This window comes from Oncorhynchus nerka, linkage group LG25 (assembly GCF_034236695.1).
Source record: "Oncorhynchus nerka isolate Pitt River linkage group LG25, Oner_Uvic_2.0, whole genome shotgun sequence".
NCBI lineage: Eukaryota > Metazoa > Chordata > Actinopteri > Salmoniformes > Salmonidae > Oncorhynchus > Oncorhynchus nerka.
In genome coordinates this window covers 27795721-27815702 of record NC_088420.1, presented here as the reverse complement: position 1 = coordinate 27815702, position 19982 = coordinate 27795721, and the positions used below count along the sequence as shown (strand labels likewise).

The 19982-nt window shown below is 45.4% G+C and overlaps 2 protein-coding genes across 2 annotated transcripts; both read right to left on the bottom strand.

The window, feature by feature from the left end:
* Positions 1-101: 101 nt before the first annotated feature.
* vps4a (vacuolar protein sorting 4 homolog A) lies at positions 102-7185 on the bottom strand. The gene is made up of 11 exons (XM_065009712.1): positions 6974-7185; positions 6475-6586; positions 6212-6356; positions 5824-5885; positions 5597-5716; positions 5302-5458; positions 3324-3472; positions 3036-3117; positions 2522-2741; positions 1236-1376; positions 102-1123 (listed from the first exon to the last, which is right to left on the bottom strand). The coding sequence occupies exons 1-11, from the start codon at positions 6992-6994 to the stop codon at positions 1022-1024; spliced, it is 1311 nt and encodes a 436-aa protein (XP_064865784.1). The 5' UTR covers positions 6995-7185; the 3' UTR covers positions 102-1021.
* Positions 7186-8304: 1119 nt separating this feature from the next.
* On the bottom strand, positions 8305-19857 carry sntb2 (syntrophin, beta 2). Its single transcript, XM_029634099.2, has 7 exons — positions 18934-19857; positions 14856-15066; positions 14525-14732; positions 10237-10379; positions 9816-10012; positions 9226-9416; positions 8305-9127 (listed from the first exon to the last, which is right to left on the bottom strand). The coding sequence occupies exons 1-7, from the start codon at positions 19652-19654 to the stop codon at positions 9035-9037; spliced, it is 1764 nt and encodes a 587-aa protein (XP_029489959.2). The 5' UTR covers positions 19655-19857; the 3' UTR covers positions 8305-9034.
* Between the last annotated feature and the right edge of the window lie 125 nt (positions 19858-19982).

Below are 19982 nucleotides of genomic sequence, written 5' to 3'. Positions count from 1 at the left end.
GTCAGGAATTGAATGCATTTGGCTAAAGTGTTTGTAAACTTCTGACTTCAACTGTAATAACATGGATCATGTAAAGTTGAAATGGAATAATGACAAACATCTTTTTATTTTTGAATTCTGGATTTACTAAGTCAGGTTATCAAGGATAGTTGTAACTGCAGTGAGATCCCCTCTGGGACCAGAACTGACACCCCCCAACTATACAGACATAGCAACACTTGACAATATGATCATGTCTGTCATGGAACTATTATTTTCAATGCTCAAATCCAGAAATAGAAAAGGGCTCTTGTCCCCATCTTCAGTCACATAACATGTCAGAGAAATACTGAAATGTAAACACCTCTTCCACTCAATGATCAGCTGTGTCCTCAGTCACTCATACAGTCAACAAATCTTGACGAGATAAAAATAAATAATCGTAAGTAACACTGCCTGTAAAATAGGGACAGCTCTAGTGGGGACTGGGAGAGGGGGCAGCTATGGTCAGTCAACTCAATTAATTTAAAAGCAGAGCGCTCCTACACAAGACATACATTAAGGCTGCGTTGAAACAGGCAGCCCAATTCTGATATTGTTTTCCACAAATCGGTATTTTTACCATTCACATCAGATCTTCAGAGCTGATCCAATTAGTCAAAAGACCAATTAGTGGAAAAAAAAGCAGAATTGTGCTGCCTATTTAAATGCAGCCTATGACTTACACACATGCAAGACAAGAGCTATGTTAAATGCAATTGTTCAAAAGCTCTTCACCCTTCCTTCATAATGATTAACAACAAAGTGCAGGATGGCAAAAAAATATATAGTCTCAGTCTTCAGGACTGCAATAGTGTATGATCGGAGGGAAATGGTATGAGGTTAAATGCTCCATCATTCTTGCCAATGCAGGTTAGTCGAACAAATCCAAGTTTGTAGTGTGGTAGTACTGTAGCTACTACTTGACAGGAGGTTGTATGAATGGGGCTTGAGAGGAGAAACAGGGTAAGGAGTAGTGAAGCCCCTGGCTGACCAGGACCTCTTAGCCCTCCTGTCCAAAGTCCTCTGTGAACTTCCTGACCTTGAACAAGTCTTCACTGTTGACTGTCGGACGCGTGGTGGACAGTGACCGCAGCATATCAGACTGGAGGGCAGAGGGACAAAGCATTAGCATTGTTCAGTATTTGTACAAATATGATTGTGTAATGCCTGAATGTGTAAACAAAATGTGAGTGTCTGTTGTGGATGTTTCTCACCATGCAGACGATGGGTTCCAGCAGCTTGTCGCTAGGCACATCCATCCAGGTTAATTCTATGGCAGCTGGGTCCCCAGGCGAACACGGGGTCAGAAGGTCATCCACCATCAATTGACTGTTGGCACGGGATGGCCCTCGCACCTAAGAGTACCACAACAAACAAATTCTAAAATCTCTTTAATAGCAGAGAAAGAGAAACACCTTTAGTGTAGTGTACAAGAGTCGACTACAATAGAGTTACTATATCATGGGCAATGTTTAATCTAATCTGCGTGTGGCCACGCAGCTCCCCAGGACTGCCACGCAGCTCCCCAGGACTGCCACGCAGAAATATCAGCCCATGGAGAGAAGCACAAGATTGAACTTTCTAGAGTTTTACCCTCTTAACACTATCAACCTTTCTCTTTACTGTGATCGAATCAACTCAATATTAGCCACTTTCAATGCAACATACTTAAACAAAACGAACTACGGAGGATGTTTTGTTGTAGGTAGTATACTTCGGAGTAGGATTCTATTACACACGACCCAGCCCATACTCTACACAGACCTGTGGGGCATAGTCAATCAGAGCTGCAGTAGGCCTTTATGCAAATAGACCATTGCAATATATATGGATCCGTGCTATTTACTATGAACTGGACTGTGTTACCAGCTGTGGTCTTGAGTAGATGGGCTTGTTTTGAGATCAAAGCAAGAGCTGCATGTAGCCACGTGTGCACATTTTGTTCATATCTTTTGCTAGGGGCAGTGTTGTATTTTGAGACAGGCTTGAATAAGCTAAGTAGCCAATAGACAGAGGGTAGCATAATTGGTCTGATTCTCTTGAAGAATGATATGGGAATAATAATGCATTTGATTTTGTAAAGTGGTTTCTTGTATCAAAAACAACATTTTCATTCACCTTGTCTAAAGAACAAGTGGATAAACAGGTTCATGTCAAGCCCTGCATGTTTTTTTCTTATTCAATGGAATGTAAGCCTACATTGAATACCACACATTGGCTGCTACTGTAGGATGAATGATAGAACAGGTATTTAAACGTTAAAATGTTATGGGATGTATTTTCTCCATTGTTTTTGATGGTAAGCCAGTCTGGTAGACCTACATTATGAGCAAATAGTCACAGTAGCCTAGTTGGCCACTGTTAAAACTAACTTAAAGCAGGTTCAGCCTCAGTGTTCACAGTAAATGCACACTAGAAGTTGCACAGAATTTTCACAAATTCAGACCCGAAATTTGCTCAGCGAGGAAAAATTAGAGGGAACATCATGGGTATAAATTACCTTTTTGAAGTGTGTGGCTGACTGCACTTTCCTGACAGGCTGCATGAGGGCATCTCGTACAATGACGCTGATGTCAGCCCCGGAGTAGCCTTCTGTCTTTTTGGCGAGCTGACGAAGGTCTGCGTCACTCAGGCTGTGGGGTGTGTTGCCCAGGTGCAGCCGGAACATCTGTGACCTGGCGGGCTCCTCTGGGAGAGGGATGTAGATACGCTTCTCAAACCTGACAGTGACATAATTCTGATGAGGATGCTTGACGATGACTATTGTATCCATTAGGAAATCATTTTTGCTTGAACAATACAACACAAAACATTTCCCATTTTGGGTGCTTATCTACTGTTCTACAAACATTTCAAGAAAACTCCAGGACTGGTCTTCCACTCAATGGAATCTACATTAATAGGTACAGACAGTATAAACAAATATTCAGGCTTTATCATTACTTTTGTGAATCTGTTAAACAACAAACATACTGTATATCCCATCCCAACCTGCCCCCTTATTGATCACTGACCTTCTACGGATGGCAGCATCCAGAACCCAGGGAATGTTAGTGGCCCCAAGGGTGAGGATTCCATCGTTGTTGTTGCCCACACCTGCCATCAGAGAGTAGGAATGAAGACTTTGTAAGCCTGTTGCTTATATAGAACATGTTACGCATTGAATCGGAAAGGTCAAGTCAACTGATGCAGTAGACTTTTAAGTTAAGTACTCTTTGATGGGGTGTTTGTTGGATCTGAAGTCTTAAAGCGGTCTTGGCAGAAAGTGGGGAGTGGGTATAGACTATAGACTAAATTCTCACCTTGCATCTGTACCAGGAACTCGGTCTTAATCCGCCGGGCTGCCTCACTCTCATTCTCATTCCTGGAGCCACAGAGCGAGTCCACCTCGTCAATAAAGATGATGGAGGGCTTGTGCTGGCGGGCAAGATCAAACAGGTTCTTCACCAGTCTGATGGATAGAGAGAGAAAGAGAGGCACAAACATTCAACAGGATACTTATGCTCGCTTCGAAGCAAGCAACACTGAAGCATGCATGAGAGCGCCAGCTGTTCCGGACGAGTGTGTAATCATGCTCTCCATAGCCGATGTGAGCAAGAGCTTTAAACAGGTCAACATTCACAAGGCCGCAGAGCCAGACAGATTACCAGGACGTGTACTCAAGGCATACACGGACCAACAGGCAAGTGTCTTCACTGACATTTTCAACCTCTCCCTGACCCGAGTCTGTAATACCTACATGTTTCAAGCAGACCACCATAGTCCCTGTACCCAAGAACACTAAAGTAACCTGCCTAAATGACTACCGTTCCGTAGCTCTCACGTCTGTAGCCATGAAGTGCTTTGAAATGCTGGTCATGGCTCACATCAACACCATCATCCCGGAAACCCTGGACCCACTCCAATTTGCATACCGCTCCAACAGATCCACAGAGGACACAATCTCAATCGCACTCCACACTGCCCATTCCCACCTGAACAAAAGGAACACCTATGTGAGAATGCTGCATTGGCTACAGCTCAGTGTTCAACACCATAGTGCCCACAAAGCTCATCACTAAGCTAAGGACCCTGGGACAAAACACCTCCCTCTGCATCTGGATCCTGGAGTTCCTGACGGGCCGCCCCCAGATGGTAAGGGTAGGCAACAACACATTTGCCACGCTGATCCTCAATACAAGGTCCCATCAGGGGTGTGTGCTGAGTCCCCTCCTGTACTGTTGGCCAAGCATGAATCCAACACCATCATTAAGTTTGCTGACGACACAACAGTGGTAGGCCTGATCAACGACGACACAGACTATAGGGAGGATGTCAGAGACCTGGCAGTGTGGTGCCAGGACAACAACCTCTCACTCAACGTGAGTATGACAAAGGAATTGATCGTGGACTACAGGAAAAGGAGGGCCGAACAGGCCCCCATTCACATAAAAAGGGCTGTAGTGGAGCAGTTCGAGAGTTTCAATGTCCTTGGTGCCCACATCACCAACAAACTATTATGGTCCAAACACACCAAGACAATCATGAAGAGGGCACTACAATGCCCTTTCCCCCTCAGGAGACTGAAAAGATTTGGCATGGGTCCCCAGATCCTCAAAAGGTTTTACAACTGCACAATCGAGAGCATCCTGACCGGTTGCATCACTGCCTGGTATGGCAACTGCTGTGCATCTGACCATAAGGCGCTACAGAGGGTACTGCGTACGGCTCAGTACATCACTGGGCCTAAGCTTCCAGCCATCCAGGACCTATATACTAGGCATGTCAGAGGATGGTCCAAAAAATTGTCAAGACTCCAAACACCCAAGTCATAGACTGTTCTCTCTGCTACCGTTTGAGCTCCAAGTCTAGGTTCAAAAGGCTCCTTAACAGCTTCTACCCACAAGCCATAAGACTGCTTAACAATTAATCAAATGGCCACCCGGACTATTTGCATTAACCTCCCCCTTTGTTTTGACACCGCTACTACTCGCTGTTTATCTATGCATAGTCACTTTACCCCGACCTACATGTACAAATTACTTCAATCATTGACTCGATACAGGTAGCCACTGTATATAGCCTGATTATTGATATGGAGTAGGTTTTTAAACTTTAGTTTATTTAGTCAATATTTTCTTAAAACTGCATTGTTGGTTAAGGGCTTGTAAGTAAGCATTTCACAGTAAGGTTGTATTCAGCGCATGTGAGAAATAAAATTAGATTTGACACATAAGTATCAGTGAGATTTTGGGGGATTTACATGAACAGTAGAATTACAAATAAGAAATTATGTCTCACTTCTCACTCTCTCCAAGCCACTTGGACATGAGGTCTGATGATGACACAGAAAAGAAGGTGGAGTTGTTGGCTTCTGTGGCTACTGCTTTGGCCAGGTAAGACTTTCCCGTCCCAGGGGGTCCAAAGAGAAGAATCCCTCTCCATGGAGTGCGTTTGCCTGCAACCAGAGATACATTCAAGCATAATGAACAAATAGACAGAATACACATACAGTATTATCATTATGGTGACATGTCCATGCAGAAGATAGTGAGAAAGAGAGTATATATGTGAGGGGAAAAAAAGGCAGTCTAACCTGTGAAGAGGTGAGGGAATTTAATGGGCAGGATTACAGCTTCCTTCAGGGCCTCCTTAGCTCCCTCTAGCCCAGCTACATCGTTCCACCGGACATTGGGCTTTTCCATCACAATGGCACCTGTACCATGACATGGATCAGTTTAGCATCAAAGTTCATATCCCTCATGAACATCAGACACAGTTTAGACAGCTGGTGTGTGAAAGAGGAGACAAACACACACTCACCCATCAGTTGCTCCTGCAGTTTCTTTCTCTCTGGGTTTTCACCTTCGCTGTCACTGTCACTCCTAAAAGGAATGTGTAATGTGAAAAACTATTTGGTGCCGGTGACTATATGGCACTTATTTGATTTCTCTCGACTCAACCCCATTCGATGTGTGGAAACGGATGTGGGTGGGTCTACATAAGGGTGGTCATTTTTTTTTAACTCACAAAAGCTCTGACGAAGGCCGTCAGGCCGATGCGTAAGCTTATTACAGATCAGTGATACTATCAAGAGCAGTGTGCGGTTTCCTTTTTCCTTCATATTGTCTGTTTGGCAAATTGTTATTTCCTAGGTATGCTTGTGTTAATGTAGGACAGTGTCTGTGTGAACAGATGTGTGACAACATACTTATCATTACTCTGTGCTTCCTTGACAGGCTTCTTCCCTGTTTTTTCTTTGTTTTTCAAGAAATCTTTGAGTTTCTCGGCCCGGTCTAGGTACTGCATACACTTCCCACGTATGCTCTCCTTTGCCTTGTCACTGTGTGCCTCATCTGGAAGAAGAGATCAAAACACATTACTTTTTGCCTTCAAAAACATCAACCTAATTTATACTCTGAATACTTAAACAAATTGGACTGTGGACAGAAAAATATTACATTTCACACTCACACTTGATAGCATGCAGGAAGTACTCCACTGCATGCTGGTAAAGGCGCAAGGCTTCCTCATAGTTCTTGTTCTTGTCCTCCTCTGTGGCTTTGGTCACAAGATCAATCGCTTTCTTTGTGAGGGAAGAGAGGATGGGATGAACCATATAAATGAAACAGGGGAGTCCAGGTTCAGACCGTGGGTCAAACCAAACAAATAAACTGTACATTTACCTTTAAGGTTGGAATCCATAACATGTAACAGATTATATGACATTTACAGACTAATAACTACTAGTACTCACTAGACTTGACAAGCAAACTATTTTGTTTGCAAGACATTCCTCGTAACAGTTATTCGTGCCAATGGTCAAACTACCAACAGTGGAAAATGTGGTGTTATTGTTGTAGCTACAGTATTCAGTTCAATAACAAGTTGACTGGTAACTATTAAGCAGAATGTATAATATTGTAGCTAGTAAACTAATGGCGATAACGTTAGCTAGCTAATGTTTTGCTACCTGTAATGTTGACGTTGTCATTTCATCTCACTCTTGTTCTCTTCGCCCAGATTCTCTGATGCTAATTCAAGGTATCTTTCAAAATATGGTTGCTATATTTTCAGGAGAGGGGTTGCTACAAAATCATGACAAAGGTAGCTTCGCCAGCCTATTTGACAGCCACTGCCCAGGCAACAGCAACAACCGTAGCTAGTGGTAACAACAGACGTTCATGCAGCGTCTGCGTCACTCTTGAAAGAGAAGAAAAACAGAAGTACTGACGCCTAGCGGACAGGATGATCACTGAGTCAGATTATTATTCTTTTTTTTAAAGAGGAGTGGCACGGTATTGCGAAATCCATTTTTTTGTTATGCTTTTCTGAAATCCATTGCAATGACAGACATCAAATCCATTTGTTACAGTTGGACATTAACATGTTTAATTCTTATAGATATTTACATTTTAGATTATTACATTACATCTTAATACAGGCTTGGAAGTCTAAAATACTTTGCATATAACAGGTCTGCAGCAGCAGGGTTTCTCCTGTGCTTTCTCTGCTAAATGATTGTGTGGAACGCAAGCTGCCACATGTAACTTTGGTTAAAAAACCCTTTCTCAAAAAAAGAAGCTTTTCTTTGCAATAACAGTATATAGCTCAAAACTAACAACCAAAAGAGAAAGATATGACAGTTTGACAATGTCAAATGCTAATTAAGATACATTCATGGGTAAATTAAGGTGGCGATCAAGCTAGAAATTGAACAGTTCAGGTATTGATAAAAATGTCCATTATTAGAAGTAGGCCTACAGAGACTGAATTGGGATAGAGTTCAGTCATACAATTGGCAGCATCCACTAGGCCCCACGTACAGTATCCGCTTACATACTGAGACAAGCTGTTAGGGTGATCACGTGGTAGAGCAGGGTCTGAAAAAGAGCTTTGACATATGTAGGACTCAGAGGTCACATACAGCAAGATGATAAGCTTATACAGGGATAAAACAAAATAAAAGAATAGCATCCCATTTGTGCTAGTAAACGCATCCAAAGCTTTCTTTCACTAAATGGACATGATGAGGTACCATATTACAGCTGAAATGGTGTTTTCTCAGATATCATAGTGCTGAATGAACATATTTGAACGTTCTTTATAGGTATATATTTCGCTTATTTTAATTATGTACTGGATGGAAACATTCCCCAGAACACTTAGCAGACAGCTTGTAGCTCAGTGACTTTACTGTGGATGCTTATTGACATTAAATATCATGTTTACATGGTGTGTATGCAACACTTCCTCAGGAATCACAGAAAAATATGAGGTCAGAAAAAGGCAGAGAAGCTTAGGTATGACCTCATGAGCTTTAATAGAAAGCATTGGCTTAGGGCTAATGCAGAAGGGAATGATAAAGGGAAGTGGTGTTCTCAGGCAGCATAGGACAATGGTTTGGCAGTGTGACTAGCCTACTGGAGGGCAGGTTGACTTTGAGGCAGGTGACAGGGGTCACTGGCGTTACGCCATGGTTTTGCAAATGCTCAAAAACAGCATCATATTTTCATAGTCAAGTCATGCTAAACATAGGATATACATACAAAATAATTAACTGAAAAACAGTACGGAAATAGCATGTTAACAATATAAGAATAATCCTATTGCTGTGCATGTTGTTGAAAGCTTACTTTGCTTTAAAACCTTTTACCTTTTGAAAATAAAAAATACTTTTACACACACTAAAAATAGCATTTATGACTACATGTAACAAGGCACAGTTGGCAATAATGATTATAACAGTCATTTTGGATAATGTGCTAGATAATCAGTTTTTGGGTAACAGGCACTCTATAAAGCCAACAGAAATGCAAAAGTATAAACCCATTCATTCTGGCAGTATGCTCTAGGCCACTCACACGCAGTCATCAACTTGGAAACCCAATTGACACATGCTCATATGAACAAACTCGTACTCTGTTCATCACATAAAAAATTGCCAAAATTACATTGGAAGGCTGTGTTGAATGATACATAGTAAAAATAAGAATATTTCTGGATATGTTCCCGACTTCAGCCTCTTCCCATTTCACGTCAGCAGGCCCAGACGAGTCAGTTTGGCAGACAGGAAGGAATGAAGAACAAACACCATGGGCTTGGGGCCAGAGTGCAGGTCAAACACCTGAAAGAAAGAGACAAGATAAAAAATACAAACAGTACATTAATCAATACAGTCAATGGACTTTTAGACCATTACACTCTAACAGTGATGTAGTTTACCATTTCACCCTCTGGACCCCCAAAGTCCAGATAGAGGTTGCGGATCCCGTCATCTGCAGACATCTTGAGCTTCTCGAAGGGGTATCTGAAGAGCACAGCACCCCCTGCAGTCTCTCCTGGCTCCCGGGTCACAGTGAAGCCCTTCTCATAGTGCAGTATGAGGCGAACGTCCTGCCTGTTCAGCATGCAACCTGAGGTACAGAGGGAGGGAAGTGTGAGAACAGTACTGCACAAAGTAAACGTGTGTGGGTGTGTGTGTGTAATTGGAACAGTATGTGCCTGTGTGAAAGAGTTTATGAACATGTTTGTGTTGCAGTGGAATAGGGAAGGAAAAGACTGAACATTTCCAGCACATACTAGCAGCCAACTATTGTTCTCTATTGAGTGGAAACATTCCCCCAACTGACTATGCTTCTTCCTTTACAACTTTTTTTCCCCCACTGGTGTTTTTGGTACATTCACTTTTTTCAGTCACCACTTCCTGTATCACTGTGAGAAGTGAATCATGTGATTCCAAAGCCTCACTCAATAATATATGCAGATATTTAGACAAAACAACATTAGACATACAGACAGACACACACACTCACCAATGGAGACCTCCTTAATGAGTTCTGCGGCAGCATGCGCCCCCTGCACCAGGGCCCGGGTCCACGAGGACAGGTCCCAGTGTGTCTCCACCCGGAACACATGGGACTCGATGCCCCGCCCTGTACCCGTCCGAGTGGCAAACACCAGGTCTGCCCCCTGTGCCGGGGAACTGCGGGCACTGCCAGAGTGCACCAGTCTACAGAGAAACAGGAACAAACCACAAGGTTATATCAACTCACTGTTTGCTCCTCCCACAAGTGATTTTTAAAGAGCTTACAGTGATTCATAAGTTATGATAACAAAATGCCAACACATCGCAGAGTGAAAATAGCAGAGAGAGAGAGAAAGAGATAGAGACAGACAGACAAAGAGAAATTACAACCTACATTCTAATTCTGTCTGGCAAACTTGTTGTCCTACCTTGTGGCAAGTAGTGGGTGTGTGAGCATGGGTGTGGACCAGGCTTCGCGGTTCCATGGCACTGATTCAAACAGCAGGATATCTTTCTCTGTCAGTGCCATGACGATTGGTCGGAACTGGTGCCGCCCACCATCCAGCTGGACCTACACCATAAAGAAAGAGAGACAGCATGAGAGAAGTGTGTCAAAGTGCTTATGTAATTTCTGATGAGATTTTCCACATCTGATTGTGTAGTTGTGTGGGTGTCATGCTAGGTGGGCCCAGAGGAAAGTTAACGCAATGGCACCTTCCTTTGGTTCTGTCTCAAAGTGCTTCCTGTCAACCCCCAACATGGCCAACAAAAAACACACACAGACAATATCTATACATTTAACATGGTGTACTGACACTACACCGCTACCCACTTTGTGGACCATTGCTCCCATGCAGCTATGCCCTGTGGACTATTGCTCCCATGCAGCTATGCCCTGTGGACTATTGCTCCCATGCAGCTATGCCCTGTGGACTATTGCTCCCATGTATTTATGCCCTGTGGACTATTGCTCCCATGCAGCTATGCCCTGTGGACTATTGCTCCCATGCAGCTATGCCCTGTGGACTATTGTTCCCATGCAGCTATGCCCTGTGGACTATTGCTCCCATGCAGCTATGCCCTGTGGACTATTGCTCCCATGCAGCTATGCCCTGTGGACTATTGCACCCATGCAGCTATGCCTTGTGGACTAGTGCTCCCCCTCCCCCCCTCCTCCCTCTCTGCAGATGACTTCGTCAACCATTTTGAAAAGAAGGTCGACGACATCCGATCCTCGTTTGCTAAGTCAAACGACACCGCTGGTTCTGCTCACACTGCCCTACCCTGTGCTCTGACCTCTTTCTCCCCTCTCTCTCCAGATGACATCTCGCGTCTTGTGACGGCCGGCCGCCCAACAACCTGCCCGCTTGACCCTATCCCCTCCTCTCTTCTCCAGACCATCTCCGGTGACCTTCTCCCTTACCTCACCTCGCTCATCAACTCATCCCTGACCGCTGGCTACGTCCCTCCTGTCTTCAAGAGAGCGAGAGTTGCACCCCTTCTGAAAAAACCTACACTCGATCCCTCCGATGTCAACAACTACAGACCAGTATCCCTTCTTTCTTTTCTCTCCAAAACTCTTGAACGTGCCGTCCTTGGCCAGCTCTCCCGCTATCTCTCTCAGAATGACCTTCTTGATCCAAATCAGTCAGGTTTCAAGACTAGTCATTCAACTGAGACTGCTCTTCTCTGTATCACGGAGGCGCTCCGCACTGCTAAAGCTAACTCTCTCTCCTCTGCTCTCATCCTTCTAGACCTATTGGCTGCCTTCGATACTGTGAACCATCAGATCCTCCTCTCCACCCTCTCCGAGTTGGGCATCTCCGGCGCGGCCCATGCTTGGATTGCGTCCTACCTGACAGGTCGCTCCTACCAGGTGGCGTGGCGAGAATCTGTCTCCTCACCACGCGCTCTCACCACTGGTGTCCCCCAGGGCTCTGTTCTAGGCCCTCTCCTATTCTCGCTATACACCAAGTCACTTGGCTCTGTCATAACCTCACATGGTCTCTCCTATCATTGCTATGCAGACGACACACAATTAATCTTCTCCTTTCCCCCCTCTGATGACCAGGTGGCGAATCGCATCTCTGCATGTCTGGCAGACATATCAGTGTGGATGACGGATCACCACCTCAAGCTGAACCTCGGCAAGACGGAGCTGCTCTTCCTCCCGGGGAAGGACTGCCCGTTCCATGATCTCGCCATCACGGTTGACAACTCCATCGTGTCCTCCTCCCAGAGCGCTAAGAACCTTGGCGTGATCCTGGACAACACCCTGTCGTTCTCAACTAACATCAAGGCGGTGGCCCGTTCCTGTAGGTTCATGCTCTACAACATCCGCAGAGTACGACCCTGCCTCACACAGGAAGCGGCGCAGGTCCTAATCCAGGCACTTGTCATCTCCCGTCTGGATTACTGCTGGGCTCCCTGCCTGTGCCATTAAACCCCTACAACTCATCCAGAACGCCGCAACCCGTCTGGTGTTCAACCTTCCCAAGTTCTCTCACGTCACCCCACTCCTCCGCTCTCTCCACTGGCTTCCAGTTGAAGCTCGCATCCGCTACAAGACCATGGTGCTTGCCTACGGAGCTGTGAGGGGAACGGCACCTCAGTACCTCCAGGCTCTGATCAGGCCCTACACCCAAACAAGGGCACTGCGTTCATCCAGCTCTGGCCTGCTCGCCTCCCTACCACTGAGGAAGTACAGTTCCCGCTCAGCCCAGTCAAAACTGTTCGCTGCTCTGGCCCCCCAATGGTGGAACAAACTCCCTCACGACGCCAGGACAGCGGAGTCAATCACCACCTTCCGGAGACACCTGAAACCCCACCTCTTTAAGGAATACCTAGGATAGGATAAAGTAATCCTTCTCACCCCCTTAAAAGACCTAGATGCACTATTGTAAAGTGGCTGTTCCACTGGATGTCATAAGGTGAAAGCACCAATTTGTAAGTCGCTCTGGATAAGAGTGTCTGCTAAATGACTTAAATGTAAATGTAATGTATTTATGCCCTGTGGACTATTGCTCCCATGCAGCTATGCCCTGTGGACTATTGCTCCCATGCAGCTATGCCCTGTGGACTATTGTTCCCATGCAGCTATGCCCTGTGGACTATTGCTCCCATGCAGCTATGCCCTGTGGACTATTGCTCCCATGCAGCTATGCCCTGTGGACTATTGCACCCATGCAGCTATGCCCTGTGGACTATTGCTCCCATGCAGCTATGCCCTGTGGACCATTGCACCCATGCAGCTATGCCCTGTGGACTATTGCTCCCATGCAGCTATGCCCTGTGGACTATTGCTCCCATGCAGCTATGCCCTGTGGACCATTGCTACTATGCCCTGTGGACTATTGCTCCAATGCAGCTATGCCCTGTGGACCATTGCTCCCACGCAGCTATGCCCTGTGGACCATTGCTCCCACGCAGCTATGCCCTGTGGACTATTGCTCCCATGCTGATATGCCCTGTGGACTATTGCTCCCATGCTGCTATGCCCTGTGGACTATTGCTGCTATACCCTGTGGACTATTTCCCCCATGCTGCTATGCCCTGTGGGCTATTGCTCCCATGCAGCTATGCCCTGTGGGCTATTGCTCCCATGCAGCTATGCTCTGTGGGCTATTGCTCCCATGCAGCTATGCTCTGTGGGCTATTGCTCCCATGCTGCTATGCTCTGTGGGCTATTGCTCCCATGCTGCTATGCTCTGTGGGCTATTGCTCCCATGCTGCTATGCTCTGTGGGCTATTGCTCCCATGCAGCTATGCTCTGTGGGCTATTGCTCCCATGCAGCTATGCCCTGTGGACTATTGCTCCCATGCTGCTATGCTCTGTGGGCTATTGCTCCCATGCTGCTATGCTCTGTGGGCTATTGCTCCCATGCAGCTATGCCCTGTGGACTATTGCTCCCATGCTGCTATGCTCTGTGGGCTATTGCTCCCATACTCTGTGGGCTATTGATCCCATGCTGCTATGCTCTGTGAGCTATTGCTCCCATGCTGCTATGCTCTGTGGGCTATTGCTCCCATGCAGCTATGCTCTGTGGGCTATTGCTCCCATGCTGCTATGCTCTGTGGGCTATTGCTCCCATGCTGCCATGCTCTGTGGGCTATTGCTCCCATGCAGCTATGCTCTGTGGGCTATTGCTCCCTTGCAGCTATGCTCTGTGGGCTATTGCTCCCATGCCGCTATGCTCTGTGGGCTATTGCTCCCATGCTGCTATGCTCTGTAGGCTATTGCTCCCATGCTGCTATGCTCTGTGGGCTATTGCTCCCATGCTGCTATGCCCTGTGGACTATTTGCTACATTCATTTTGTTCAGCTGTTTCTCTTTCCCCCCCATTGTTGACCTTTCTTCAATTGTGCTGTCTCTAGTGTTCTTTTTAATTATATGTGTAACGTGTGCTGTGACTTGTGACACATGTAACCTGCACTTTAAATTAATTCTGATTCGCACAACATATAAGACAGCACATTTAAAAGACTACAGAATATCACAACTGAAAGTTCAGAACAAACACAGTGACCCATTTATAAAACTCTTCACAGTACACATGCACTATTATACAAGGCTGAACAACACTACACAATGCTGTATGTGTGAATCTATACACAAGTGTATTTGACAGCAGCATACAGTACTTCAATTAGATTATTTTTGCTTAATATTTAGTGTGTTTGTGTAATTTATTCTAAAGGCCTATATGAGTGCAGTACCTGTTCTGCCAGCCAGCTGATGTGTTTGAGTTGGGGGTGTGACCCAGTGGTGCTGGAGCCCAGATAGGAGTTGATGTGGGCCAGAGTCTGGGGCAGCAGGGCAGCAATGTTGGTGTGGATGGCTGTGAACCAGGAGTGGGCGCTGGGGCCGTCCTTACAGCGCATCACTACCGTGTGCTGGCCATCAGGGGAGTGCAGCTCCAAGAGCCTTTGGGAGTCAACAGTCCTCATCATTATCTTACTAAAACATACCAAACCAACATTCTCATTATGTTTCATATTTTCCCTCTTATGCCACATTTCAATTGCACGCACACAATGCAGGTCTTACCTGTTCTCCAGGTCAGGCATGGTCAAGTTTCTGCTGATAAAGCACATTTTGAGGAGGATGACCTTCCTGTCCTTGGCCCCACTGTGTTTGGGGGACCCAGAGTCCTCACTGCCACTGAAGTTGGGGGACTGAGGACGCACCCCATCCCACGGCAGGTCTGCCACCAAGGAGGGCTTCTTAAACAGTGGGGAAACCTCTCTGATATATTTAACTACAGAAATGCAGAAAGACACAAAATAAAGAACATTAGTGATTAATTATGCATAGACCTCAAGTTGTACAAAAGTGTGTCTAAACGCAACACATGATTGATCATGTTTCAGACTGTGGTTGAAAAGTTGCAACGCTCAATTAAAGAGTAATACATGTCTTATAAGGATGTATTAGTCTCTTGTGGAGTTGTTCTGAGTAGGAGAGTTGGCGGAGCAGTTGTGTGCTTGGCAGGTCGGCTGCTTGGAGAAGAATGGCTTTGACTGAAATCATGAATTCACTTTCCAAATTTGGTCCTGCGGCCTATTCCACTTCTCCTCTCTCTCTCTCTCTCTCTTCTCTACTGGTGTATGTTAGTCCTCTGGGTCGCTCTGTTCTGACTGAGAAACTCGATATGAGGAGCTGAAAGGATGAGGTCATTGTTGCATGTAGGAGAGGACTAGGGTTGTGAAAGTAATTGGCCCAAACATATAGTATGAATATGGGTGGACTGTGTGTGTGTGTTTGTGTGTAATTTGACGGAAAGAGGAAGATAGTGGTGAGGCACGAGGTCAAGGATTGGAACCCATTTCCAAGACCCTGCTAACCACACTGCTCTTACTAACCGTGTCAGTGAATATTTGGTGTGTTTATGTACCGTATGAATGTGTGTATGAATGTGTTTCACGAAGCGGCTGGACCTCTAGACATGAGCTAGAGCATGAGGAAACCCCTACCCAAACCCAACCCAGAAAGAAATCAAGATGGACAGAGCCTGCTACAGTCACACTGCGAATCCTGATGAAGCAAAATAAAGATTACACTCACTGCTATAGTGGCATATGCCCAATACACACCGCCACATGTTTTAGTGAGGAGTAATAAATGACGAATCAAGTTAACGTAATTATGCTCAGTCAAGACTTCTTCCAGTCACAACACCACTGCAGTGTTCCAATGTGGTTATCAATGTCATGGTATATTTAAATACAGGTTCTGTCTGTGTGTGGCATTCCTACGTCCTCACTGTACTGTAGCTCTGGTATCTGTATGGATATTCTTTAGCAATGATACGTTGAGCTATAGGTGACAAAGACGTTATGACACTGGCTCGCATTCAGAGGGAAGATACATATTGGAGAATTGGAGATTTAACACTACATCTCCATCTGCCAACACTCTCTGCTTGAGTAAGTGCAGACTGCAGTGGAACAAGGAGGATGTTTGGGCTAGTTGGTGTTTTATGGCAGAGTAGCCTGTTGAACTGAACGAGGAGAAAGTGTGTCCCACACCCAACATGGAGTTAAAACTTTGTGAAAAGTTCTGAGTCAGATAGTTGGTTCCAGAAGCTGCTCTCACTGTCCCTTTCTGGTGCTGTTTAAAGATCTCATTATAACTGTCAGCATTGTCACTCAGCTCCAGTTCAGATTTTAATTAGGGCAGTACACAGAGGACAGTGTGTGTGTGTGTGTGTGTGTGTGTGTGTGTGTGTGTGTGTGTGTGTGTGTGTGTGTGTGTGTGTGTGTGTGTGTGTGTGTGTGTGTGTGTGTGTGTGTGTGTGTGTGTGTGTGTGTGTAAGAACGAAAGAAAGAATGAAAGAATAAAATAAAAGAATAGTGAGAGACTGAGAGAGATGAGAAGAGGTCCATAGAGATGCCATCACACATAGCTGGAGCTAGTTCGTCTCTCTCCCTCCATACCTCTATGCCCACAGCAATGCAGAGGAATGAGACAGAGAGGAGGAAGCGGAGAAAAGCCAAGGGAATCTGTCTGACTCCAACTTATATTTGGCTGAAGGAGTTGAGGTTCAATCCCCCATGGGTTGATCAGGCATACATTTTCTGTCTTCTTCTTGTAGCCTTCACCCGGGTATGGCTTTAAGTGATCGGTTACACCACAGACCCTTACCAATGTTTTTCTTTTGACCAAAATCCCCCTGTGGTTTGTCCAGCTTCACCCTCTTTTCTCTCCCCCTCCCCCTGCAACATGACTGTGTGCTGCCAGGCCTTTAATGAGAACAGTGTGTCAGACTCCCCAGATGAGGGGGGGGGGGGGTTGTAGAAGGCTCTGGAGAGGCTCCCTCTGCTCCCCTCAAATATACACACCTGCCCCCCATTCAAAAAAGCCCCCCTGCTGCTCCCATTCAAACACACACACACCTATCCCCTTCCTCGCCTCTTTTCACCCTGACCTGGATCACAAAAGGATGGCATGTCAGTTGGCAGAAGCATTGTATATATCCAGTAGGTGGATTTAAAAAAACATTATAGAAAGTACACATGCTGCTACACTGTCCATGCAATGAATCACACAAACAAATGTCTTAGGTAGGTTATGGTCAGATATTTATGTGGATATCCATCTCTGTTTACACACACAGACAACTTGAAAAAACGACGAGACAGAGACTGGAGAGCAAATGTGCTTTCCCACTGATATTAATCACATACTTCATATGTGGTGGCTTTTATGACGCATTGCAGAATCAAGTGAAATGTTCAATGGTCATTGGTCAGTAAGTTTTGGCTTGTGAACAAAAGAAAATAACTGTCTCTAATCGGGCCTGTCCCCATTTGATGAATACAGTCTTTGTCTCTTTGTAGTGTTCTTATTCTTCCTTTTAACCAGACAATGGCCTCCTCCGCTATCCACCAACGAGCAGACAAACTAAACAAGACAGCCATGAGCCAATGTACTAACTGAATGGCGTTAGTCAATGTCCATTACAGTGAGCTCATGTTTATTATGAACGGCAAAATAAAGCAGATATCGTATTAGTTAGAAACACAACATCCAGGCCTGTGTGAGAGTTCTACACAGACCTTGGGAGCAACCTGGTTGAGGAATGTGAAGTCACTAATTGCTGTAATGTCTAGCGTTTATGTACTGTGTACATTACATATTGGTCTGGAAATTGAAACCTCATTCTGACCTTCAGAGGATGAGGAGAATGCAGACAGATTGGAATTGTGGTCCATTTACAAACACCACAACTCACTCCCTGTCATTCTAACAAACAGTGACAGGCAACTGGCACATTCCTTAAACAAAATCACAGGTTTTCCGCAATGGAGAGACAGAGATTACACAAACTTATTTCGGACTATTAGGCCTATTTCAGACGAGAAGCAGAAAATACGACTTTATATTTGGGGTCATTTGACTTGCTAAATGACACAAACTGCATCACACTAACTACATCCAACCTTATCCAGTATTCATGCTGAGTTCATTTGCAAACCATTAACCACCACACAGTGCATTTCAGCCCCTGACCAGTTGTTTCCAAACCCTGGGCTTTACACTGAAGTGCTCTTAAAATCAATATATGAGCACACAAACGTGATGATTCACCGCTTTAGCATACAATGACTTATCTAAAACAATCCACTGCCACAAATACAAGGTAGCTAATTTTGTAACCACAGTGCAATACTTTCGTGTTTACAAAATACCTAAAGATAGGCTACATTGAGTCAGTTGACACCGCCCCCTATAAAATCCCATCAATGGTTGTGGAGTGTGAACTTGTTACATTGTAGCCTATGCGCTGTGGTCGGTCTGGCAATGTGTTAGAAAGTAAACATTGTAGCCTAAAACCATGGCCTGAATTCTGGCTACGTTGAAAATAAATGAAAAAGTAGCCTGGTCATCAATCAGTTCATCTAACTGGCTGCTCATTATCTTATTTTAGGTATTTATGTGTGTCTATTTCCTGATGCAATATTCTGCCCACAGCTGCATCCTAGGCCTAGGCTGCATCTTCTAAGAAAAAGGCAGAATTAAGTTGCATTTGGCTATAAATCGAACATTGTTTTGGCTACTACTGAAGGCTGCTGTCAGACTGACTGGCCTTCTCAAATCCCCGCCATTGCGTTTGGAAACTTACCCTCAAGCGTAACCTCTTTCCCGGCCTTTTTTAGAGCCTGCACCGCTAGATCATGCGTAGCCTCCCTGAGGTCATTTCCATTGACTGACAGGATCGCGTCGCCGACCCGAAGAGCCCGACTCTGATCAGCTGCAAGTCCAGGGAAGATCTTGGATATCAGGATGGGCATTCGGTTTTCCCGACCCCCCTTGATACTGATCCCCAACCCGCCAGACTCTTGTTTTACAACTCTAACTTTACGCACAGCTTCTGATGCGCCGGATTCTAAATTGATGGAAGTTTCGCCATGCCTGGAACTGAAGCTAGATCCAGGACTACCGTAACTGGACCCCGGGCTGCCAAAATCAGAGTTCGTACCGTTATCACGATTATACTTGCCAGGGCTGGGGCTATTAAAACCGTCGTAGTGACCCCGGTTGATGCCCCCGCGCGCTGGGCTACCGCTTCGTCCTAGCGCACCATGGTTCGGATGTAGTTCTGGGTTTGAGGTTTGACCACGGTTCGAATTTCCCGACGCTAAACCCGGGTCGTTTCCGTTAGACGTTCCATTCCGCAGGCCCGCTGAATTGGTGTAATCCAAGTTGTTCCCGTGTCCGCTTATCTCTGTTTCGGCCGTTAATGTGAAAGTCTCGCGGGTCAATTCGGCCGCTACCCGAATCCAGCGGTCCCGGAGCAAAAGATCTAATTGACCATTTTTGTCCGCTCGTGTCCAGACAGCCATCCTGGTAGTCCGCGGTAGATTTCAGACTAAACTCATGATGAACTTTTCCTATTTTCAGAGTGCGTAGGCTACCCAAGCACTATCCTACACTACATTTGACACACCCACTTACGCACAGATTGCAGGAAAATGTTTCAACAAAAAAAGTGGAAGGGAACAAATGCCTCTGACGGCCTCCCTCTTCATTTGGGGTGCTGAAGCGGGCCGCCTGCTGAGGAAAAACTCGGAGCCGGATGACAGAAACAGCCAATGAATGGGACCTCAAATTACTTATTCATGAAAGAGGCGGGGTGTCAAGAAATTCCCAGACATGTAGGCCTACTTTTTA